The following is a 23,279-nucleotide window of genomic DNA, read 5'->3' on the forward strand; positions in this document are numbered from 1 at the left end:
TTCACTGCTTTGCAGAGAGAGGAGATGAGAGAAATGGTGTTGGCTGTGGAAAGAGAAGCTTTTACCTGGACGCTCTGCTGTGCCCAGTTCAGCCAAGCTGCCGACATCCCATAATTGAAATATTTTTACCTTTTGAAGCAACTCTTGTATATATTCATGGCTGCAGCGCAGAGCCCTTAGCCGCGACCATCTGTGATACAGCCCTATGTGACCCCTTGTTTTTGACTTGATGTAGCTGTGGGGATTAGGTGCGGTTGACGATGACCATGAAGTACCTTCTATGCCACTTTGCTTTCTGCCCCCTTTCAGGAGCCGTTCAGTTGATTCTGCATTACTGAAGGTAACCTGGGACATGTTAAGGTGGGCCCATCTGCCCTGGGGTAGGGGCTGTTTCCTCTGTGTCAGACCCGAGGGGCAGTTGATGCTCTGTTCTGGGCTGTAGAAGCCTGATAGATGACACCACTGCAGTGAACATGCAGGTAACAAGCTGCCCAGGCAGGTGGTGGAGTCACCATCCCTGGAGGTATTTAAAAGCTGGGCAGACGTGGTGCTGAGGGACATGGGTTAGTGGTGGTTTGGGCAGTGTTGGGTTGATGGTTGGACTTGATGATCCGAAAGGTCCCTTCCAACCTGGATGATCCTATGGTTCTGTGAACCTGGAGAAGAGCTAGTCAATCTGTTGCAACAGTTTAGACTGAACATTAGGAATTTTTCACCGAAAGAGTGGTCGGGCATTGGAACAGGCTGCCCAGGGAGGTGGTTGAGTCCCCATCCCTGGCTGTGTTTAAGGGCCGTTTAGATGCAGTGCTGAGGGACATGGTGTAGGGGAGGACTTTGTAGAGTAGGGGAGATGGTTGGACTCGATGATCCCAAGGGTCTCTTCCAACCTCAATGATTCTATGATTCTATGATTCTAAAACCAGTTATGACCTGTCGTCATTGCTCTTTTGGGCAAGACCAATCTTAGTGCTTCCTTTTTGGGCTTTCTGAGGACACGTCCTCCAAACCCTTAGACGTAGATGCAGCTGTTGTGGTGCTACAGTGTGTGTGAGTTCACTGTCGTTGTCCTCATCCCCCAGAGCTCGTATGGTGGTTGAGCTGTCTTAAGGGAGACTATTTGACGTTTTAAAGAAATGCGGAGGTTTTCAGTGGAGATACATTTGCTGTATTTTTGATCTTGCAGTGGAACGTGAAAGTCAGAAAAATAAGGGTCTCTGTCAGAAATAATATATTCAATTTTATTAAGAACCCATTCTGAATGGAAGAACGTGTATTGCTAAACCTACAGGATGTTTAATGTATCGTGGGAAGACCTTGCTGTTCTGAAACGTGCTGTTTCTCTTCTTTTTTTAACAGTTTCCTTATACACTTTTGACAAGGCCAAGCAGTGCATCGGCACAATGACGATTGAGATAGACTTTCTGCAGAAGAAGAACATTGACTCCAACCCCTACGACACGGACAAGATGGCTGCGGAGTTCATCCAGCAGTTCAACAGCCAGGCCTTCTCCGTGGGCCAGCAGGTAGGGGGTTTGGTTTGGTCTTTTAAAGATAAGTTGTTAAATAATATGCACAGTGATGTAAAGTGCCGAAGGACACCAAGGTGCTGGCTCTGTGCTGCGAGGGTCAGCTCACGGGCAGAAACTGCTTGTTGTGTCAGTGGTTTCTCGATGAAGAGTTGAGCCGTCAGGACTTTAACTGAGAGCACGAGCTCTGCCTTGTCCTTACCTAAAGAAATCTTTCTTTGTGAGGAAAACCCCGAGGCTTGGGAGAGCTGGGGTCTCTCCTCTGGCGTGGTTGGATATGAGCATGGCAGCCTCTGGAATATTTAGAGAAGTAACTTTTATCTTCTGTATAAGATGAAAGTGAACACCAGCTTTAATTAATTCTCAGCAGCGCCGTTCGAGTGTGGTGTGTTTTATTGTAACACCTATTGCTGCTCTACAGACTGCAGTAGTAAAGTAGGTCTGAAAGGTTTGATTTGGGGATCTCTGAAAGCTGCTGTCCCTGTAACTGAGCTGCTCAGCTCTGTGTCAGATGGGCTCCTGCCCCCGTGGACACCAGTGGTAGCCTCTGGTTTGCCATATTCTCAGGACAGGTCGAGGTCTCTCTCACAGTAGTTTACAACTTGCAGGGTCTGAATCTGAACTCAGTTGCCAACGTAATCCTGGAGGAAAGGACTTGTGCAGACACAGCCTACTGTTCTCTGGGATCGACCCTGCTTCTTGTCATATCCATTCTGTCTCTCATTACCCTGGCACTATTTTTGAGGTGTCCTTGTAAAACTGGAATGTGAAAGAACAAACAGATTTGAGCAAAATTGTTCTCCTTGCCTAGCACCAATATTAAAGTGGGAGGAAAATGTCGAGAGGGTGATACAGAACATTTAGCTGGGGAAAAAAGTGGGGGGAAGAGAAGGTTTTCTTGGAAGGAGAATTTTTCTTTGAATTTTTCCACTTCATGTTCTGCTACTTTTAATCTGTTACTCCTCATGAAAAGGGCACGTTCAGTACAACAGACCTTTACAGGGTAAAAACTATGTGGAATTCGTTGGGTGGTAAACTTAGTCTTCAGGCCTCTTTCTCTTCTCTTTGGTAGCTTTGTCAAAATCCCTTTTAGCCTTTTAATGAATTAAAATCCCCTTCCCTTTTTGTTTGCCACAGCTTGTGTTCAGCTTTAATGACAAGCTTTTTGGCCTGTTGGTGAAGGACATGGAAGCGATGGACCCCAGCATCCTCAAAGGAGAGTCTGGAGCGAGCAAGAAGCAGAAGGTAGGCTGGCAGGAGCTCACGCTCCTTCCCTGGGGACCACAGAGACTCAGGTACTGACTGGATCTCACTGTGAGGAGGAGTTTGGGTTCCTTGTGTTTGGAGAAGTTGCACATCTATTCCATCTGGCTGCATCTTTCGCCTCAGAGAAGATCAGGAGCGTTGTTTTCAGTTTAATGCCTTCTCCTGTGCTTGTGTAGCTGGGAGCTTGGGGCTGCAACCACTGAGGTGCAGAGCTGGAGAAGATACAGGGAATATTTCTTGGCCTTTATGTACTAATTAATGGAAAAATCCACTTTTGAGCATTTTTGTCTTGCAGATATGTCCAGTTTGGATTTTTTTCCTTCTATAGAAAGAACATGATTTTATTTTCTTCTTGCTAGATCTTACTGAAATCGAATAGTTGGTTTGGAACTAAACAAATAACTTTAAAAAGCCAACTTCTTACACCTGATGAGCTTCTGCATTCAATGATGTTATTTTTAGAGGAGGTGTTGATATTTCATATACTTCCCAATGACTTTGGTAGTGGAGCTTTTGCTGCTGCTTCTTGCCCTCTGAGATGGGCTTGGGGAGATACCAAAGGAGCAATCTGAGGTTGAGCCAAAACGGCTTAATGTAATAATTTGTTTCCTTCCCTTTTGCAGATCGAGGTTGGTTTGGTTCTTGGAAACAGTCAGGTTGCCTTTGAAAAAGCAGAGAACTCCTCTCTCAATCTGATCGGTGAGTGCCACTGCATCCAAAGAGAGAAACCCTGCCTGAAGTTTGCTGCTGTTTGGGCCTTTGAGACTTGTGTGTCTCAGGGTTTGTTTTTCTGGTTACATCACTTGACCTGATCCGTTGAAAACCGCATCTCAGAACGTCTCCCAGGTGTTTTTAAACCAGCAGGTGACTGGATTTGGTCCCTTAGGAACCTGTCACACCCTTTAGGAAGCAGTCTGTAGGTGCCCAGCACTCTCCTGAAGCTCACCGCTCCACGCAGACACCGTCCCTCAGCAGATGGGCTCTGTAGGGGTTCCTGCCCTCCTCATGTGAAGCCCCACAACCCACTGACGTACCAGCGGTTCTGTGGGTCTCTGCACTGTGCTCATTACCACAGTGTGTCTAAAATACCCACACACAGAGGCAGGAGGAGAAGAGGTGAGTGTGACTTGGAGAGATTGTGACAGTAGCAAATGGAGTTAGATGAGCAGACAAGTTGTCCTAAGTGCTACAGACTCCTGGGCCTGGATTAGGGGCCACCATGGAACAGTAAACAAAAGTCAGCAACTAGTTAAAAGATTTTAACTCTTGATATTTTCAGGGACATTAATAAGGGACATTAATAAGCCAACACCTCTTTAATTGAATTTAATTAAAACAGCAGGGAAATAAGAAATTGAGAACTTTTTTGAATGTGTGGCCAGAATTTCAAAGCAAGTGCAGAACTTCTGACTGTCCCATCCCTGATGAGATCTGGTCTCCAAGGAGAGAGCATGGTGTCTGAGAGCACTGCCCTTTTCCTGACTTCTGGAAGTCCTGCTCTTTAGGAGCTGGTGGCAGCAGCAAAACACAGCAGGGGGTTCTTGTGTGTGTTTAACTGTTTACACAACAAGATTACTAACAAAACTTTTTTTAAAAAATGGAAGGCTTCTAAAACCTCAAAACTTTATTTTCTGGTTAAAAAACCTGTGAACTTCTTTAAAAAAATGGAAAGCTTCTAAAACCTCAAAACTTTATTTTCTGGGTGTGATTCAAGTCCTGGGCTTGAACAGACACTCTCATTTTTTCTTTTTTCTTCTTTTCCTTCCCTATTTTTAATTCTTCCTGGGTCCATGAGCTAAGCCAGCTGTTGCTGCACAGCTCAGGAGTGTCTGGTGGAGGCTGCTGTGACCCCACAGCTCAGATGAGCATCCGTGAGTGCTCAGCTGAGCTTTAATACTTCTTATTTTTGCAGTAGGCTTCAAGGCACAGCTCTGCCTGCCTGTGAGCGCTCCGTGCTGTGAGTATTTGGTACAGAAACAAACCAGAGGAGGGAGTAGCCACTTGGGAAGGTAGGATTGAACTCATCCAGCGTTGCAGGAGCTCGTGGCAGAGGCTGAGCTCTGACACTGCCCTGAAGTGTCTTCCCTCGGACGCGAGGCCGTGAGTTCCCTGTTGTGTAGTTGGCTGTTTTGTGTGCTGCAGTCACCCCAAAACCAGGGAGACGGGGGGCTGTTGTGTGACCCCACACCTCCTGTCTTCTGAGGACGTGTTCCTCTGAGAGCTCAGCCAGGCATCGGTGCTGAGAGAACCCCAGAGGGGTCTGTGGGCTGAGCTGGAGATGACTGTAATTAAGCATGTTAACAAAGATACAGGATTTAAGAGCAGCGAATAAAATTTGCATGGGCAATTAGTTCCTACCTGTGATTACATGATTACAGCCTGTTTAGTTTTTAGTGTGCTTTGACGGGACAGCTGGAGGTGAGCATTAACATAATCCAATTTGCTGCATCAGAGCAGGCAGTGGTGTTTTACCTTCTTAATATTCAAAGCCATGTAAGGACCTGTGCTCTCCCCTGGCACGGGGGTGTGAAGGGTGGTCTTGGGGGGAAAGCAGGAATCTTGCACCGTAGCTCCATTTCATTACCTGTGGACAAGACACCAGAGCTGCTTGTGCCTCAGTTTACTGCCGTCAGACTGGTGCTTGATTTAATCTCCTCATCGATCCGAGGCAGAGCTGCTTCATGTGCTTCGGTAGTCTCTGGAGAATGGGGAAGTTGTGAATAATTAAATTCTGAGAGAGGAGATAAAAGTAAAGTAAGTGTCACTGAGCACTGCCTGCAGTGAAGGGCCTTTAATTTTTTCGATAGGAAAGGATTGTGGTCATTGAAAAAAAAAGAAAAAAGGCCAATTCTATTTCTTCTCCTCAGCATAAAATGATGTGCTGCAGCCCCGATGGAAGGTGGTTGATTCAATCTGGCCGAGTTTAGTTGTGGTGCAGCCAGAAGGGGGCGGTGTTGGCTCAGCGCTGCTGATCAGAGCCCGGCTGGGGCCGGGATGATCCGGGATCTGGGATCCGGGAATTCACTGCTCCCGCTGCCCTGCCCCTTGTGCCAGTCCATACCTTGCACCTTCTGCCACCCCGTCCCTACCCTGGCTGTTAGAGGGGTGTTCTTGTTTGGGGTCTTTTTACTGGAATAGGAGTAGAAGTGTTGATTCCAGCTGTGCCCAGAGCAGGATGAACAGCAGCCTCGCTCAGCTACCACTGAACTTGTGTGTAGTGCATTTACTGGGCTCCTAGATGCCAACTCCTTGTCCAGCTCGACTTGAAATATCTCTAGAAGAGGTTATGGAACCAATGTGTAGCAATAGAACAAGGGGTAATGGTTTTAAATTGAAAGAGAGAAGATTTAGGTTAGATACTAGAAAGAACTTGTTTGGTGTGAGGGTGGTGAGAGCCTGGCCCAGGTTGGCCAGAGAAGCTGTGGCTGCCCCATCCCTGGAGGGGTTCAAGGGCAGGTTGGAGGGGGCTTGGAGCAACCTGCTCTGGTGGGAGGTGTCCCTGCCCAGGGCAGGGGGGTTGGAACTGATGATCTTTAAGGTCCCTTCCAACCCCAACCATTCTAAATCAGCAAAGCGCCCAGTTGCAGTTTGCCGGGACTGGCTTTTTAGGGGGGTTAAATTGGTCCCCAGGGCCCACTCTAAGAAAATATAGGGCATCCAGTTTCTGCATGAATTAAGGATAATCTTCAGTCTTTGCTCTCTCCCCGGGTTTGTGTATGGCTGCTGGTTTCTCTGGGAGCCGAGCAAAGCCACGTTGTTGAGAGCCTTTTGGAAGCATCAGTCTAAGCAGTAAGATGTCAGTGTCCGTCTGTAAATACCCCCAAATAAAGCTCAGGTGAGAGCGTGTGGGTCTGACACATCTCAGCAGTGTCCTTACAGGAGCCTTGTGCTTATTGCCTCCCTCCTAAAAGCCCTGAGAACTTTAAAGCCTCTCTGAACAGGCAGTGAGGAGCTCTGTAAGACTGAAACTCGTGTGGTTTGTCAGCAGAAGGGAGAGGAGAGCGGTTCCACCATCGCACGGAGACAGTGAAACCTGTGCCTGGGGGCTCTGCCTGAGCCTGAAGTAGCTCTAGAAGAGGTTGTGGAACAAACAGACCCAGTGAATGGTGGTGGTTGGCCAAGGCTGATGTTTGTTCTCCTGGGCAGTAGAGGAACTAGCTGACCTCTGAACTGTTCTGTGTAACCCGTTAAAATTGCTCTGGTGTCTGAGGACTGGAGATGGTGAATGTGCTGTCTGGTTTGAAAGGGATTCTGGAGAACGGCTGGAGAAGCTGCAGGTCTTTAACCTGGAATCTGTACAGAAAAAATCCACAGAAACTGTACTAAAGGATCAAGTGAATGGGTCCCTGTCTGGAGATGACAGTGGGAAGGGTCAGCCTGTCCTCTGTACTGGCAGCTCCTGCTTGTGGTCCTGCTGGAGTTCATCACAGGAACCAACAAGCAGGGGACAGGGGCTGGAATATCTGCTGCTTGTTCAGAGCTCCTCCAGCAAAATTCCTCAGCAAAGCTTCTTTGCAAAGAAACTAAACAGAGCTCTGTAAGAGAGAAGGTCCTTGTTTGAGCAGATGAGTGATGAAAGGATGGAAGTAAATAGCCAGTGGAGCCCAGCAGGAATCTCTGCTGGGGCCTTTACTTTTCATTATGATTATTGAATAAACTGGAAAAAAATTGAGGTGACAAAGCTGGCTCTTATGGAGCTTGGTGACTAAAGTATAATGGCAGAGGAAATTCAATATAAGTAAACATAAAGTGATGCATGGGAGGAAGAACACTTTTACTTTGGTCAAAAGTGGTTGGTGTTTTGGGCCAGATTAAGGAAATGCTGGACCCGTGCTCAGTAGCAGCCTGAGCCCTGTGCAGGGTTGTTAATCACGGAATCAGGGAATTGTTGGAGTTGGAAGGACCCATCCAGAGCTCCTCCAGTCCACCTCCCCTGCCAAAGCAGGGCTGCCCAGAGCACATCACTCAGGAGCATCCAGGTGGGGCTTGAAGATCTCCAGAGAAGGGGACTCCACACCCTCCCTGGGCAGCCTCTGCCAGGGCTTTGCCACCCTCACCACAAAGAAGTTCTTCCTCAGATTGGAGTGGAACTTCCCATGGTCCAGCTTGTGCCCGTTGCCCCTCGTCCTGTCCCTGGGAACCCCTGAGAAGAGTCCGGCTCCATCCTCCTTCCACCCACCCTTGAGATCCTTGGAAGCATGAAGAAGGTCTCCCCTCAGCCTTCTTTTCTCCAGGGTGAAGAGCCCCAGCTCTCTCAGCCTTTCCTCATCAGGGAGATGTTCCAATCCCTCCATCATCTCTGTTGCCCTACGCTGGACTCTCTCCAGCAGTTCCCTGTCTCTCTTGAACTGGGGAGCCCAGCACTGGCTACAGGATTCCAGTTGTGGCCTCCCCAGTGCAGAGCAGAGGGGGAGAATGACCTCCCTCCACCTCCTGGCCACACTCTTCCCTCCGCAGCCCAGGATCCCATTGGCCTCTTGGGTTGGTTAAGAATTATTACACATTAATAAAGGAATATGACTGAAGCAGAGCGTTATTTTGTACCTGTGTTTAAGATATGACCAAACCCCACAGTAGCCTGGCTGGCTGTGGAAGGGTGTAGTAAAACAGAGAGGACTGAGAAGGAGAAAGGTTCTGTGAGCACGAGGGATGCTGGAGGGAGCTGCTGCCGGAGGGGGGAAGAACAAGGGAGAGCTGCTCTGCCTGGAGAGGCAGGGCTGAGGACACAGGACAAGCCTAACGTCACCCCAGGTGGCCTGGGAGAGAGGGGACACTGACACTCTTTGCTGTCTCTCAGCGATAGGCGCTGGGGACACGAAGGGAGGCAGGAGGTGGCTCGGGACAGGGAAGGCCTGTGGTCGTGTGGCCGGTGGCAGAGGGGTGAGCTGGGTGCTGGAGGGAGCTCTGGGTCCGAGGGGACCCAAGTAAATTTGTGGCAGAGAAAAATCTACTGCGTATTCTTCAATACACAAAAGCAACCCCTGGCCTGAGAAATCCCTGGACTGGGTGTTTGGGAGGCTGGGAAAATAGTTTGCTAAAAAATAGAGTCTGTGACTGCCCTCCTGGCCCTGTCATGGTGCCTCCTCCTGCCTGAGCTGAACCCAACACGGAGTTGGCTGGACGTGGGTCTGACCTGGCAGAACCATTCTGCTGTTGTTACTTCTGTTCCCTTTTCATTCTGCAAGTTTGACATGATTTCTTGTTTTTTGCAGGTAAATCCAAGACCAAGGAGAACCGCCAGTCCATCATCAACCCCGACTGGAACTTTGAGAAAATGGGCATCGGGGGCCTTGACAAAGAATTCTCAGATATTTTCCGACGAGCTTTTGCTTCTCGAGTTTTCCCACCTGAAATTGTGGAGCAGATGGGTGAGTGTGATGGGAGCAGCATGGCCGGGGTACGGGATACGGGCACGTGGCTGTTTGTAGAGCCTGGGTGTCAACTCACACCCTTAGGGTGCAGGGACACGGCAGCTGCTCGGGGATCTGAGAGACTGACACGGCCTGTTCTTCCCTTGCTCCTGAGTATTTTGTACTCTTGGTGAGAGAGAGGGACAGAGAAACAACAGGAATACTCAACGTGAAATGTCTGAACGAGTGAGATACACGGTTTAACTGGGTGCTTTGCTCTTGGAGCTCAAACACTCCCGATTCTTTTGAATGCTTCATTTATTCATATTATTCGTGAGATCGGATGCTCCTGTTCCTGACTCGTGGGCAATGGGCTGTCGATATAGGTCAAGGGAAACCCTTTCTTGATGATTCTGCCTTATATATTAAATATCTGTTGTCCTGGCAGTTGTGCTACAGACCGATGTCCCTCTCGTGGCATTAACCCAATGAACGCGGTGTCTGGTGTGACCTGTGCTCGGTCGGAGGTGAAGCGGTGGAGGGGATGCACAGGCTGTGGCACGTCTTGGGGTTTGTGAAATAAAAGCACAGATACTAAACATAACTCTCTTTTTGGGGCCGGGGGAAGGAAAGGCAGTCCCATTACTTTGTAAACATGTGCTGGCAGGCGGATAAATGGTTCTGGTTTTAATTTTTCGCAAGCAGTGTGCAGCTGCAGGTGTCTTATTTTGTCACATAAAGTGGCTGGGGATGTTATAGCTGGTCCTCGTTCTCTAAATATGATCCCTGTGGGTTCATATTTAAACTTGGAATCCATAGCTGTATAATTTCTGTGTATGTTTATATTTCTTGATCCCCCTTCCCTCTCCCCACCAGTGAAGCAATCAAGATTGTGATTACAAAACAGATTTTCAGCAGAAGACACATCCTGTTTGTGTGCGGCGGGGTGAAGTGTGGCCCTTCCCAGGGCTTGTGGAATTGATGTTAAACTTCCCCATGAGGTGTGGTTGGGTCTTATCTGAGTGGTTTGACCACTTATGGAGAAACACTGAAGAAGCCCTGTAGGCTAAACCCAGTTAGCACACACTCTCTGCTGCCTTTTCACTCCGTATCGATCCGAGAGCCGGGGCCTTTGGGGGCTGATCTTGGGTCTCTTGGCTTTTGTGGCTGCGAGCGAGTTGTGCCTTCCCTGCCCGAGAACATCAACTGCTTGAGTTGGTTAAATATTTCACTGCTTTGCAGAGAGAGGAGATGAGAGAAATGGTGTTGGCTGTGGAAAGAGAAGCTTTTACCTGGACGCTCTGCTGTGCCCAGTTCAGCCGAGCTGCCGACATCCCATAATTGAAATATTTTTACCTTTTGAAGCAACTCTTGTATATATTCATGGCTGCAGCGCAGAGCCCTTAGCCGCGACCATCTGTGATGGTAAAAGATTTAGACTTTGGGAGTTCTCCTCGGTGTCACTGGGCTGTGATGAGAAATCTATTCACAGACTGGAGATAATTAGAGCTCGTTTCCATTTTGCTGTGGCTTCACCCTTTTGACTTCCCAGGCTGGGTGAGCAATCATGTCATACATTCCCTCCGTGTTACCATTAGCTGAATTAACCCGACAGCCAGGCTCTCTGGTGATGATGGCATGGCTGTGGAGGACCTGTGTGTCCATCACATCCATCGGGTTCCTCTGGAGAAGGTCGGGACCTGGCTGAGGGCAGGCTGGGGCCAGGGAGCCGCGTGGCAGGGTGTGTGCTGCTCAGGTGGTTGCTCTCACTAATTGGTGTTGCTTAATACAGGAAGAGAAAGGTTCTCTGAAGGACCACTAGTATTTGGATTACCCTGGGCAATGAATTAAAGGTGTGCCATATTATTTATATAAATACATATAGCCTTACTTGTGCGTGTTTACACACATACTACACAAAGAAACATTTTTCTGGTGCGAGGTTGGACTCCAGGCAGAGCTCTGCAGCTCTCATTAACCCTAGGGCGAAAGAGCTTATCTGAAATTTGAAAAAACAAAACTTTCTGACATTCATTTTCTTTGCCTTAGTTATAACTTGCTCTTAACTATATTTCAGATTTGAAATGTCAGGGTGACAGCTCTTCACCTTTGTGTATAATTTATTGGGAAAGGAAAAGAAAGAATTTCTTGCTCTCTGGTGCTCCAGTGCTCACCCGGTTCTGGTTTCTGCCTGGTGCTCCCAGACTGCAGCTTCCATGCCAAATGCAATAAATATTTCTGTCCCGTAAGTGCACAGAGGCTGTACAGACCCTGCAGAAATCGCTTGCAATTTGTGTGTGGTTTATCTAACTTCCACGGAATGTTCTGGGGTTGGGGCATATAAATCAATGTTAGTTAAACCATATCATCCGAGGGTGTAAATACGACTCTGCTGCTACAATCTTTGGTTTATCCAAGAAAAGAAATCTGAGATCAGCTTCAGCTGGTCATTAAACTCTGCTGCATCCCCTGCTGCCCTGGGCAGGGACAGTTTGCTTTTCCCACACACGTACCTGCCACCTCTGCTGCCCCAGCCTTGGCCTTGCACGGCTCTGCCAGGAGCTAACACAGCTAGAAGCAAAAAATACTACTAATAAAAATCAATGTCTGGGGTCAGCGTTGAGGTCAATCGTTTCGGGGCCGGCCTGATGTGCCATCTCTGCGTGATGCCCGGGTGGCAGGAGGACACAGTGGGCAGTGGGGGAAGGTCACTTTGGAAGCACAGTGGGACCTTCATCAGTTTAAGCCGATTGCTTGTGGCTGCAGTTTGCTGGAGATTCCTTAGCAATACGAGGAGAGGCTGAGGGAACTGGGCATGTTTAGTTTGGAGAAGAGGAGGCTGAGGGGAGACCTCATTGCCCTCCAGAACTACCTGAAAGGAGACTGTAGAGAGGTGGGGGTTGGCCTCTTCCAAGGGAATAATGACAGGAGCAGAGGAAATGGTCTGAAGTTGGGGCAGGGTAGGTTTAGATGAGATATTAGGAAGAATGACTTTCCTGAGAGGGTGGTCAGGCCCTGGAACAGCCTGCCCAGGGAGGTGGTGGAGTCTCCATCCCTGGGGGGATTTAAGACGTGGCTCTTCAGGGCATGCTCTAGTGCCCGGGATTGTTGGTTTGTGTCTGTTTGTGGGTGGGTGTGGTGGTTTTTTTGTTTCTTTGGTTTGTTTTTTGTGGTTGGACTCCATGATGTCAAAGTTCCCTTCCAGCCATGAAGATTCTGTGATTCCGTGAACATTGGGGATGCTGTTGTCTGTCACCTGATGCTTGGCTGCCAAATGGAAAAGAATCCTTATTGGGATGAGGATTGGGAAAGGTGTCCTGAAACGAAAGGTGCCCTGAAACAAAAGGTGTCCTTTGGTGCCACCCGTGTCTGTGAGGCCTCCCTGTCCTGCCAGGGCTAGTGCTGAGGAAGGAGCTTTGCCCATGCAGGGCACTGCTGGGGGTAAGGTGGGAGTCGCTTTCTGAGGACAGCCCTACAGAAGCCATATTTCCAGGGAATTCTCCTCCTTTACAAGCCCTTTCTGGATCTCCTGATGCCCAACTCGCAGTGAAGCCGCGCAGCATCATGCTAAGCTGCAGGCTGGTGTGGTTACTCTTTGTTCAAAGCATCCTCTTGCTCAAAACTGAAGTGCCTCCTTTCATTTGACGAATATTCTATTTTTCTAAATTGTTCCTGCAGATAAGCCCTTTCTTCACGTTCATGTTTAATGCTCTTTTTTCTGCTGAGTCTTTAAATTCAGCTCATTCAATGGCTTGTGCCGTTGTCTGACATTAAGATTGCAGAATACTTATTATAATGCTCTTCTCTCTTTTTTTTTCTGACTTCAACAGCTATTGAGCCATTTGAACAAAAGTTTTTGATATTTGGTGCCTGGGGCTGTAAATTTTAACAAAATTGAGAAGCGTTTTCTCAGACCTGAGAAGAAAACACTAGTACTGACTCTTTTTAAAGAACACTGTGACGTCTCCGTGCGGTGGAATGTGATCTTGACTTTCAGCAGGGAAGTGATTTTTCTGACTTAGGTGGCACATTAGTTCTTGTAGAGGCCACTGAAAGAGCTGATTCCATATGTACATGTTGTTGTTATGGTTTAATAACAGGTATAGAAATATTTGGTGTTCGGGATGATGTTTCTTTTAAGAGATTGAAATGGAACCCAAATTCCCCCCCTCTCCTCTTATCATCAATAATTAGGTTAAATCAGGCTTTTCCAAGGTGGTTTCTATTTCCTGGTAACACCTTAACTTGTCCTCTGACCTCGTGGGATCCACGGGTTTCAGTGCTCGGTGTTTTTGAAATACAGCTCATTATGTAAAAGTGAAGTAATGACAAAACACAGGGTGAACCTTCAAATTAGCAGATACTCAGATATTATTTTCTTTCTTGGCTTCTGCCTGTGAAGTGGAGGCTTGTCTTTTAAGCTACCTTAAAAATTAATAAGTTAATGTTCTTGAAGTACTGAGATGCTGTAAGAGACGAGTGATAATGGAAAGGATTTCATCGAGTCTGTTCTTAAAATAGGGTAATTATAATGAAAAATCAGGGTCAGACATGTCCAACCCGTAACTGAGGTGACAGAGATGCCAGAACCCCCCAGAGCAGCTCGTTCTGCTCCTTGGAGCATCGTCCCGGGCAGGATTTTCCCGGTGTTTGTTCTCAGTCTCACAGCAATTCACCAGATATTGTAATTTCTTTTATGTTCTTGGAGGAGGCTTTTGGGTACTTGTCTGTTCCTGGTCCTCTTCAGCGTTCTCAAGGCTGGATCTCAGGTTCTTACACCGTTTCTCATAACCCCTCTGTCACTGCGTGTTGTTTCTCTTCCCTCGGTCCTTCTTCACTGCCCAGGAGTGTGATGGTCAGAACGGGGCATGGTAACGGAGCTGCTAATCAGTTCCAGGGCAATTAGCGGGTTTTGGCTGTGCTGGGGTGTACGTGCCTGATTATAATCCTCAACACGATGATTTCTTTGTTTTGCAACATGCAGTTAATTATTCCTGCCCCAATTTAGAAACTTGTGCATCAAGTTACGTTGTTTTTGAATGGATTTAATCCTGCCCGTCAGTGTATTTGTAGATCTTGGCTTTGTGGTGTGCGGATTTAGTAGGTGCATTCTGTTCCATCTTCTAGGCTGTCAATAAAAGCACCCTGTACCAGTAAATTCAGGAACTTTTCTTGTGTGCTTTGAAGTTTGTGGGGTTTTTTCCATCTGCTTTTCGTCTGCCTTTAACTTTATCAGCCTGTGGTTTTTCTACCTGTTTATGAAGATGTACAAGATCTTTTTATATCTTTATGAAGGTCTAAGTCTCCTCTTTTGCTTTATTTGCTTTTCCAACCCCTCTGTGTGTGACTTCCTCCCCTTTCCTGGAGGGAAGTTGTCTCAGGCTGATCTAATAATTCCTTTTGGCTATTTCTTGCATCCTTGTTTTCTTCTACCTACTTAAAAAGACTTTTTGCCAGAATTTTCAAGCAATTAAGTTAGTGATAGGTCTGTACCACACAATCAGAAAATAGTTGGGATTGAAAGGGATCTCTCGAGATCTAGTCCAACCCCGTGGCTCCCTTTTCCCTTTATAACCTTGTGGATGACGTTTACTTTCTCTTCTTGGTGTCTCACCCACCCTCCCCAAGGTCTCAGTGACTCTGAGATGATTCCACCTGCTCTGAGTGCTCTTGGGTGAAGTTCACATCCATGTAGTCTGCAAATATCTGATACTCTTGTAGGCTGTCTCGTTCTTTCCCTACCCCAATTTCCTATTATTGCTCATTTAATAGTTTGAACTTGGCATTTTCTGTTGTTGGCTTTTCTTTACTGTGACATGGAACGATGCCTTCCTGGCTCTTCTCCTGGTGTGACTATCAAATGAAGTGCTCTGCTCCCCCTGAAGCATGTGTTGTTCCCTGTGGCCAGTGAGGCCCATTCTGGGCCCTTAACTCTTTCCTATGGATCTGGAGAGACCTCTGTGTGCACTTTCTTTTGGGAGCACAGCTAAGAACTCCCTTATACCTGTCTTTTCTCTCACTTCCTGAAAACCATCGAGATTGACTTCAGGCCACCCAAGCATCCCCTCTATTACAGAGACTGGAAGGAATTGAAGAAGCTGGTGAGGAGAGGTCGTGTATGGGAAGATAAATGGCTGATAAACAATGGTAGGAAGAGCTGCTCTGCACTCGTGGTTGAGGAGAGCTGCAGAGCTATCTGCTGTTCAGTGTGTTCGGGGATGACTTGGGAAAGGATCTAAGCTGAAGACTGAACCGCAGTTGAGGCCTGATGGGTGCACCCATGGGTGCCGTGGAAGCTGAAGATGGCCCATGGCATCACGAGGCCACTCTCTATTCTCTTTGGAAGATGTTCTTGAGGACTGGGAGAAAGCAAGTGTCACTCCTGTCTCCGTGAAGGGCAAGCAGGAGGAGCCAGGTACTATGGGTCTGTCTGCCTCAGTCTGTGGGAGCGTGATGGAGCAACTAATTATGGAGACCATTTCCAGACAAACCAAGGATGAGAAGGTGATCATGAGCAGTCAGCATGGTTTTATGAAGTAGACATTGTGTTTAATGACCCTGATAGCGTTCTACAAGGAAACGACTAGCTCATTGGACAAGGGGAGAGCTGTGGATGTTTGTCTCTAATGTATCAAGGATCTCAACGCTGTCTCCTGTAAGAGTCTTGTAGAAAATCTGGTGGAAGACACACCAGGTGAGCGGGCAGCAGGGTGGACTGAAAACCAGCTCAGCTCTGCTGGGCTTGAAGAGCTGGGATCAACAGCACAAGGCCCGTGTGGAGGCCGGTCACTGGGGGTGTATCCCATGTTCATAGTGGGGCCTGTAGTGTTTAACCTCTTCATTAATCTCTTCACTAATGGCCTGGGTGAGTGGACGGGGTGTACCCTTAGCACGTCTGGAGATGACACCACTGGGAGCAGTGGCTCATGCTCTGGGAAGCCTGGTCTGGGGTGATCTCCAGAGGTCCCTCCAACCTCGGCTCCTCTGTGGTTCTGCAGAAGGACTTTCCAAGACTGAGTGACTCAGCAATAAAACAACAAATGAGACCTCTTGTTGAGCGGTGAAAAATGATGTGCAGGAAAATCACAACTTGTGAGATGCTGGCACTGCTGATTTTTCTACTTGAGCAAAATTTTGGGGCTGTAGGAGATCTACGAAAACAGTTGCCCAAAGGCGCAGTAGAGGTCAGTCAATTCCTACTTGAAGTTGGTAATTATTAAGAAGAATTAAATAAAACCCCACAAAATAGAATACAATAATGCCACTGTGCAAACCTGTGATTTCTTCACGTATTGAACTGCTGGATGCAGTCTCGGTTCTTGGTCTTTGTATCAGAAAGGACACAGTAAAACTGGAAAAACTTTGGAGGGAGGATATCAGGTTGGTTGGATCAGAAAAGCATCTCTACAGGGAGGGAACTGATTTGAAGATCTTCAGCCTTGGCAAGAGCCCGGTTGGAGGGGTATGAGAGAGAGGGATTCACAATTCTGCATGGCCAGGGAAGAAAAATGTTCTCTTTCCAGGCAGGAATGTGGAAACGTGAAGGGAAGGTCGCAGGTGGCTTGGAAGGAAGGGAAGGGGCTGTCAAGGGATTTCTGTGTCGATGGCCATCGTCCTCGCCAGGTACCGAGGGGGCTTTTGCTCTCAGTGCATGAGGCTGAGGTGGAGGTGTTGGTTGGGAGGCACCATCACCACCAGCTTTCTCTCAAGCTGGAAAATCAGATGCTGAGACATCTCGGTGCCCCCGTTGCGTTGGGACTTGTTGACCCTGCAGTGCTCTGGGGGAAGCACTCCGTAAGGCGCTTAGGAATTACATCATGTTGACTTTTGAAGTCGACAGAAACAGCCCAGTTTTATTCCAAAGAGCAGCAAACGCTGATGAGATTTATGGCTGTGAACATCCAGGTGGGATGAGGCTCTGACCATCGGTGCTGAGTTCAGCCATCCGTCCCACAGCTCTGTGTAATCGCTGTCTTAAATTAGTGACATCTTTGTAGCCCCTCCGTTAAGAGGCAGAAGCATTTACTTTTTTTTTTTAATCTCAGTGGTGACTTCTTTTAAAGCGTGGTTTGTTTTGTATATACTCTTATCAAAATCCCTTTTTCTGAGAGCCGTGGTTGTGTTTGTGTAGCCAAAGGCGTTCCGTTGGAAGCTTCTCTAAAGCTGATTTATTTTCATTTTTATCACATTCCATCAGAAATTGATAGATGTCCTGCCATTGCCGTAAATCTGGTTATTCCCCCCTTATATATATATATATACACACGTGTTAAACTTCTCACAGGCCAACAAGGTGTGATGAGAGAGCTTTTCTATGAAGAATTTAGTGACGTGATTGGCTTCTCTTTACAGCTGATTTGATGGATCAAACAAACCTGGCTGTTGAGAGTCCACTTCAAATAAACCCTTCTGTTTCAGGGTCAACCCTTTGCTGGTCCCAGCTTGGAATTAAAAGCAGGAACAAGTTACTTGAGCCCCGCTCATGTCGGTAGCGCGTAAATCCCGTGGGAGGATTGACTGGAGGGGCTGGAGTGACGCTGGGCGTCCGGCGGGGACGAGGGGAAATTCCACCCAGCTCTGTTTTTGGGGGAATTCTGTCTGTGGGCAGGTGAGGGCTGGGATCCCTGAGCTGACTGTGACCCGTGTGAGGATTAATGGGCAAAGATAAGGATCTCTCCCTTGTGTTTGGGATCGGTGGAGATTCCCCATAGGTGCCTCCCAATGATACAATCACACCAGAATGCTTTGATTTTAATGAAAAGGGGAATTACACTCCCAAGTAGAAAATCCCTGTTACACTAAAACGTCGCTTCTGATCTTTCAAAACCAAAAGTGAACAGTGAGAGCTGAACAAATAAACATCTTATCTTTGGGTAGGGGACATTCTGCATCAAAAAGGTGTTTGATTTCTCTTGGTAACACTAATAATTCTCCCATTCTCACCACTTTTAATGATTTTTTCCCTAATATCTTGTGTAGGATGTTTCCCAGATTTGGTGTATGGTAGTTCCTGGTAACGTACCCCTTCAGCCTCTGACTGTATGTCGTTAAATTGCGTAATTAAGTATCACATTCCAGGAATGACCTTTGATTTGGAGTCCTAACAGTGAGCTTAAGGAGTCAGAGATGTCTGCACTGCTGATAATTGCTGTTTATAAGATTCTCATAATGGTATTGACATTTGGGCTGCGCTGGTGAAATCAGCAAAGGGGAGATAAACTTAATCAAAATTCCTGCCCGGCCCAGAGGATCCTGCTGGGGTTTGAGACGTAACATTTGGGGTTTGTCATCACTTCTCTATTTTAATAAAGTCCCACTTGTGTTTAAAAGTTTAATTTTGGCCAGGTGAGGGTGGCTGTAGGGAGATCTCTGCCGGCGGAGCTTGGGGCGATTTTATTTAAAGAGGAACTACTTGCTTTGGTTTCGGGAACGTTCTTCCCCCTGATAAGACCCAGCTCTCGATGTTGCCCGTCCAGTGGCAACCAGGTCTGGTGGCAGCTGGTCCCTGATGGCTTTGTTCCCATGTGTGGGGCATTAAAGCCTGAGCGTGGGCCCCCAGCACTGGCTGGGCTCGTCTGGGTGAGGTTGGGTGGTTGTCCTATTGTCTCTGCTGTGTCCAGAGCTGGTCCTTCTGCTCCAGAGGGGTCTCTGGTTGTATTTAGAGGGGTCCAGAGCCCTGTTTCCCTGGGACATCCTGCTGTGACCTCCCAGTTTGCCTTTTGCTCTCCATCTGTGCCCACTCTGGGCGATGGGGGCTCAGGGGCAGCGTGAGCCCTTCGCTGACACGTGCTCACCCAGAGCAGGGGAATACTTGGGCTTTTCAAGAACTTCAGGTTTTTTTGGGCTGTAGAGGAGAAGCTTCCAGTGGCTGTGACTGGGTTGTACCCCCTTCTAGGAGAGAGATTGTGAATTGCAGGAAAACTGGAAAAAAAAACAATTATAGGACTCTGTAGTTGCATCTGGTTTTTGAAGGTGTAGTAGAGGCAAAGGACACTCTGCAGCACCATTTTCCTGCCTCTTGGAGGGTGCTCCCAGGCCTGTGCGTGGTCCTGTGCCCCCACTTGCCAGACCCGGTGCGAGCCTCGTGGCCTGAGCGTGACGGGGCTGCCCGGGGTTTCCCTTCAGAGCATCACTCATCGTCCACCTCCTGCCCTGAGCTGTTTGGCTCCATGGGTGATCGTGTTCCCTGGGAACCACCCGAACGGTGCCTCTCGTGACATGGCTTTGACAGGAGTAGCTTTTCATTTATTTACGCCTCATTTGTTCCTGTGTGAAATCTGTCTTGACTGACAGTGTATGTTTATTTTTTTTTTGACTCGTAGATGCCTGAAAGTTGACTAATGAATTCTTCTTAGCTCCATCTCGTGAGCTTTGCAGGAAAATTTTTACCTGCAGAGAATCATGGAATCACAGAATGATATGGGGTTGGAAGGGACCTCTGGAGACCATCCAGTCCAACCCCCTGCCAGAGCAGGGCCACCCAGAGCAGGTCCCACAGGAACGTGTCCAGGTGGGTTTGAATGTGTCCAGAGAAGGAGACTCCACCACCTCCCTGGGCAGCCTCTGCCAGGGCTCTGCCACCCTCACAGCAAAGAAGTTCCTCCTCATGTTCAGACAGAATTTCCCATGTTCCAGGTTGTGCCCATTGCTCCCTGTCCTGTTTCCAGGCACCACTGAGAGGAGTCTGGCCCCATTCTCTTCCCACCCACCCTTTAGCTATTGCTCAGCATCAATGAGAGCCCCTCTTAGTCTGCTCTTCTCCAAGTCCCTCAGCAGAGAGATGCTCTACTCCCTTGATTATCTTCAGAGCCTCTGCTGTACTCTCTCCAGTAGTTCCCTGTCCTTCTGGAACTGAGGAGCCCAGAACTGGACCCAGTGCTCCAGATGTGACCTCACCAGGGCAGAGTAGAAAGGGATGATGACCTGTCTCCACCTGCTAGCCACCCCAGGAGACCATTTGCCTTCTTGGCCACAAGGGCTCATTGTTGGCCCATGGCAACTTGTTGTCCACCAGGATTCCCAGGTCCCTCTCTGCAGAGCTGCTCTCCAGCAGGTCACCCCCAACCTGTACTGGTGCAGGGGGTTATTCCTCCACAGGTGTAGGACCCTGCACTTGCCTTTGTTGAACTTCATTAGGTTCCAGCACCAGCCCCTTCGGATTGCTCCCAGGAAACAGGTTTTGTCTTGATGCACTTGTTGTCTAATTGCTGATAGTCCCATTCAAGAAATAAAACCAACTTCATTGTAGACACACGTGGTACCGTGACCTCCCCATAGTGGAAGGCAGAGATGAAATACTCAGGTGTAAGGATATTCTGGGTCTCACAAGCTGTATATCCAAAATTCCACGAGTCCTTCAGGGAACTGTTTCCTGTTCGTGCTCGGGAACCTCCGTCAGGAGCTGTGTGCACTTGGGAAACTTGTGCCAGTTGCTGATGGGGACGTGTCCAGCCTTATCTTGCAGCCGTTGTAAATGCCAGTGCTCCTGCCTGGGGATCAAAGTCCTATTATTTGAATAAATTACAACATTTCAGGTCTTTCTTAGTTACGGGTCAAGCTTTCTGGGCCTCTGGTTCTAGTGGTTCTTAGATGGCTTTTTCAGGTTTCTCAGTATTTGTCCTGTAAACTTGGAATCAGAACTAGATGTGTTATATGGGACTCATTAAAGCCCAATACAGGGGTCAGAAGGTAGGCATTATCCCATCATATTCCTCACTTTCTCTTTCAAGAATCAGATGAACGTGTCTGATCTGTGTTGACACCAGGAGCTCACCCTCAGCTGAGTAACTGGGAGGGTCCGATGCTTCATTTTCCTCATGTACTGGAAAATGGAACTCATTTGCAGCTCCTCTGTGAAGGAGGGCTGCCTTTGTGGCACTGTCTGTCCCTCCAGGGGGACAGAGACACGAACCAGCCATGGTACAGGCTTGTCTCAAGTTTCTGGTGCATCTTTGTTGGTGCTCAGGGTGTATGGGGATGTAGAAAAAGCATCTGCAGCCCCACGCTGCCTGGGGACACTCAGCTTCCCAAGGACCTGCTCTTGGGTTTTGCTGAGCTGAAAAGTATGTTGTTTCCCTGTCTACACAGGATCATAGAACTGCAGGCTGGCAGGGGTTGGAAGGGACCTCTGGAGATCATCCAGTCCATCCCCCTGCCAGAGCAGGGTCACCCAGAGCAGGTTGCACAAACCCAGGTGGGTTTGAATGTCTCCAGAGAAGGAGACTCCACCGCCTCTCTGGGCAGCCTCTGCCAGGGCTCTGCCACCCTCACAGGAAAGAAGTTCCTCCTCATGTTTAGATGGAGCTTCTTATGTTCCAGTTTGTGCCCATTTCCTCTTGTCCTGTCCCTGGGCACCACTGAGAAAAGACCAGCCCCATTCTCCTGACACCCACCCTTTGAGTACATACGGGTGTTGATCATAGAATCATAGAATGGTTTGGGTTGGAAGGGACCTCAAAGATCATCCAGTTCCAACCCCCTGCCCTGGGCAGGGATACCTCCCACCAGAGCAGGTTGCTCAAGGCCCCATCCAGCCTGGCCTTGAACACTTCCAGGGATGGGGCAGCCACAACTTCCCCGGGCAACATGTTCCACTGTCTCACCACCCTCATAGTAAAAAATTTCTTCCTGAGATCTAATCTGAATCTTTTTTCTTCCAATTTGAAAACAATCATATCCCACCTCAGCTTTCTCTTCCCTGTACTAAGAAGATCCCAGTGGTCGCTCTTGCTTTGTGCAGCTCACCAGGCTTTGGAATTCAGGCTCTCAGTCCTGGCCTGTTACCTGGGTGTTCCCAACACACGGCAGAGCCTTTGTGCTGCCCCGGGGATCCTTTCCCTCGGCTGTTCCCAGGTCACCGGGAGGGCTCTGCTCCGGCCGGGCGATGCCGTGTCTGAATGTCATGATAAAGGCAGGGAGCAGCACTTGGGGTGACACACACACTCTGCCAGGGCCCTGCGAAAGCTCCCCTGCTCCGAGCACCAATGCCCTCTTTATTGCTATATTAAACCCGCTCTCTAACCCTGTCCTCTCTCCCCAGGCTGCAAGCACGTGAAGGGCATCCTCCTGTATGGGCCTCCGGGCTGCGGCAAAACGCTCATGGCCAGGCAGATTGGCAAGATGCTGAATGCCAGAGAGCCCAAGGTGGTCAACGGTCCCGAAATCCTCAATAAATACGTGGGCGAGTCCGAGGCCAACATCCGCAAGCTGTTTGCTGATGCCGAAGAGGAGCAGAGGAGGGTAACGCAGACGTAGGGAAATAGCGCGGTCAGTGAGAGTGAGCCCCGAGAACGGCCCGAAATCACAGAATCACAGAATCTTAGTGGTTGGAAGGGACCTCCGAGGTCATCGAGTCCAACCACAAAAAACCAAAAAAAAAACCCAAAAAAACCCCACACACAAAAAACCAAACCAAAACAAAAAAAAACCACCGCACCCACCAACTAAACCCCACACTCAACACCTCGCCATAAACCAATAACCTTGGGCACTAGAGCATGCCCTGAAGAGCCATGTCTATATGTTTCTTAAATCCCTCCAGGGATGGTGACTCCACCACCTCCCTGGGCAGGCTGTTCCAGGGCCTGACCACTCTCTCAGTAAAGTAGTTCTTTCTAATATCTAATCTAAATCTCCCTTGCTGCAACTTCAGACCACTTACTCTGGTCTTGTCGTTCGTCCTTTGGGAGAAGAGGCCAACACCTGCCTCTCTACACCCTCCTTTCAGGTAGTTGTAGAGGGCAATGAGGTCTCCCCTCAGCCTCCTCTTCTCCAAACTAAACATGCCCAGTTCCCTCAGCCTCTCCTCATAGGACTTGTTCTCCAGACCCCTCCCCAGCTTGGTGGCTCTCCTCTGGACACGCTCCAGCACTTCATTGTCCTTCCTGTAGTGAGGGGCCCAAAACTGAACACAGCACTCGAGGTGAGGCCTCACCAGGGCCCAGTACAGAGGCACGATGACTTCCCTACTCCTGCTGGCCACACTATTCCTGATACAGGCCAGGATGCCATTGGCCCTCTTGCCCACCTGGGCACACTGCTGGCTCATGTTCAGCCGGCTGTCCACTAACACCCCCAGGTCCTTTTCTGCTGGGCAGCTTTCCAGCCACTCTGCCCCCAGCCTGTAGCGCTGCCTGGG

The 23,279-nt window shown here is 48.6% G+C and overlaps 1 protein-coding gene across 1 annotated transcript in view; it reads left to right on the forward strand.

Annotated features, from left to right (window-relative positions):
• The window catches only part of LOC106888434 (vesicle-fusing ATPase), a 64,014-nt gene extending 41,618 nt beyond the window's left edge, over positions 1-22,396 (forward strand). Inside the window, exons 5-9 of the mRNA XM_014942672.1 lie at positions 1,357-1,523; positions 2,664-2,771; positions 3,416-3,491; positions 9,005-9,160; positions 22,182-22,396. Coding sequence (XP_014798158.1) covers positions 1,357-1,523; positions 2,664-2,771; positions 3,416-3,491; positions 9,005-9,160; positions 22,182-22,396 — 722 coding nt within the window. The remainder of the gene's footprint in view (positions 1-1,356; positions 1,524-2,663; positions 2,772-3,415; positions 3,492-9,004; positions 9,161-22,181) is intronic.
• Positions 22,397-23,279: the final 883 nt, after the last annotated feature.

Source organism: Calidris pugnax, unplaced genomic scaffold (assembly GCF_001431845.1).
Source record: "Calidris pugnax isolate Ruff unplaced genomic scaffold, ASM143184v1 scaffold108, whole genome shotgun sequence".
Taxonomy (NCBI): domain Eukaryota; kingdom Metazoa; phylum Chordata; class Aves; order Charadriiformes; family Scolopacidae; genus Calidris; species Calidris pugnax.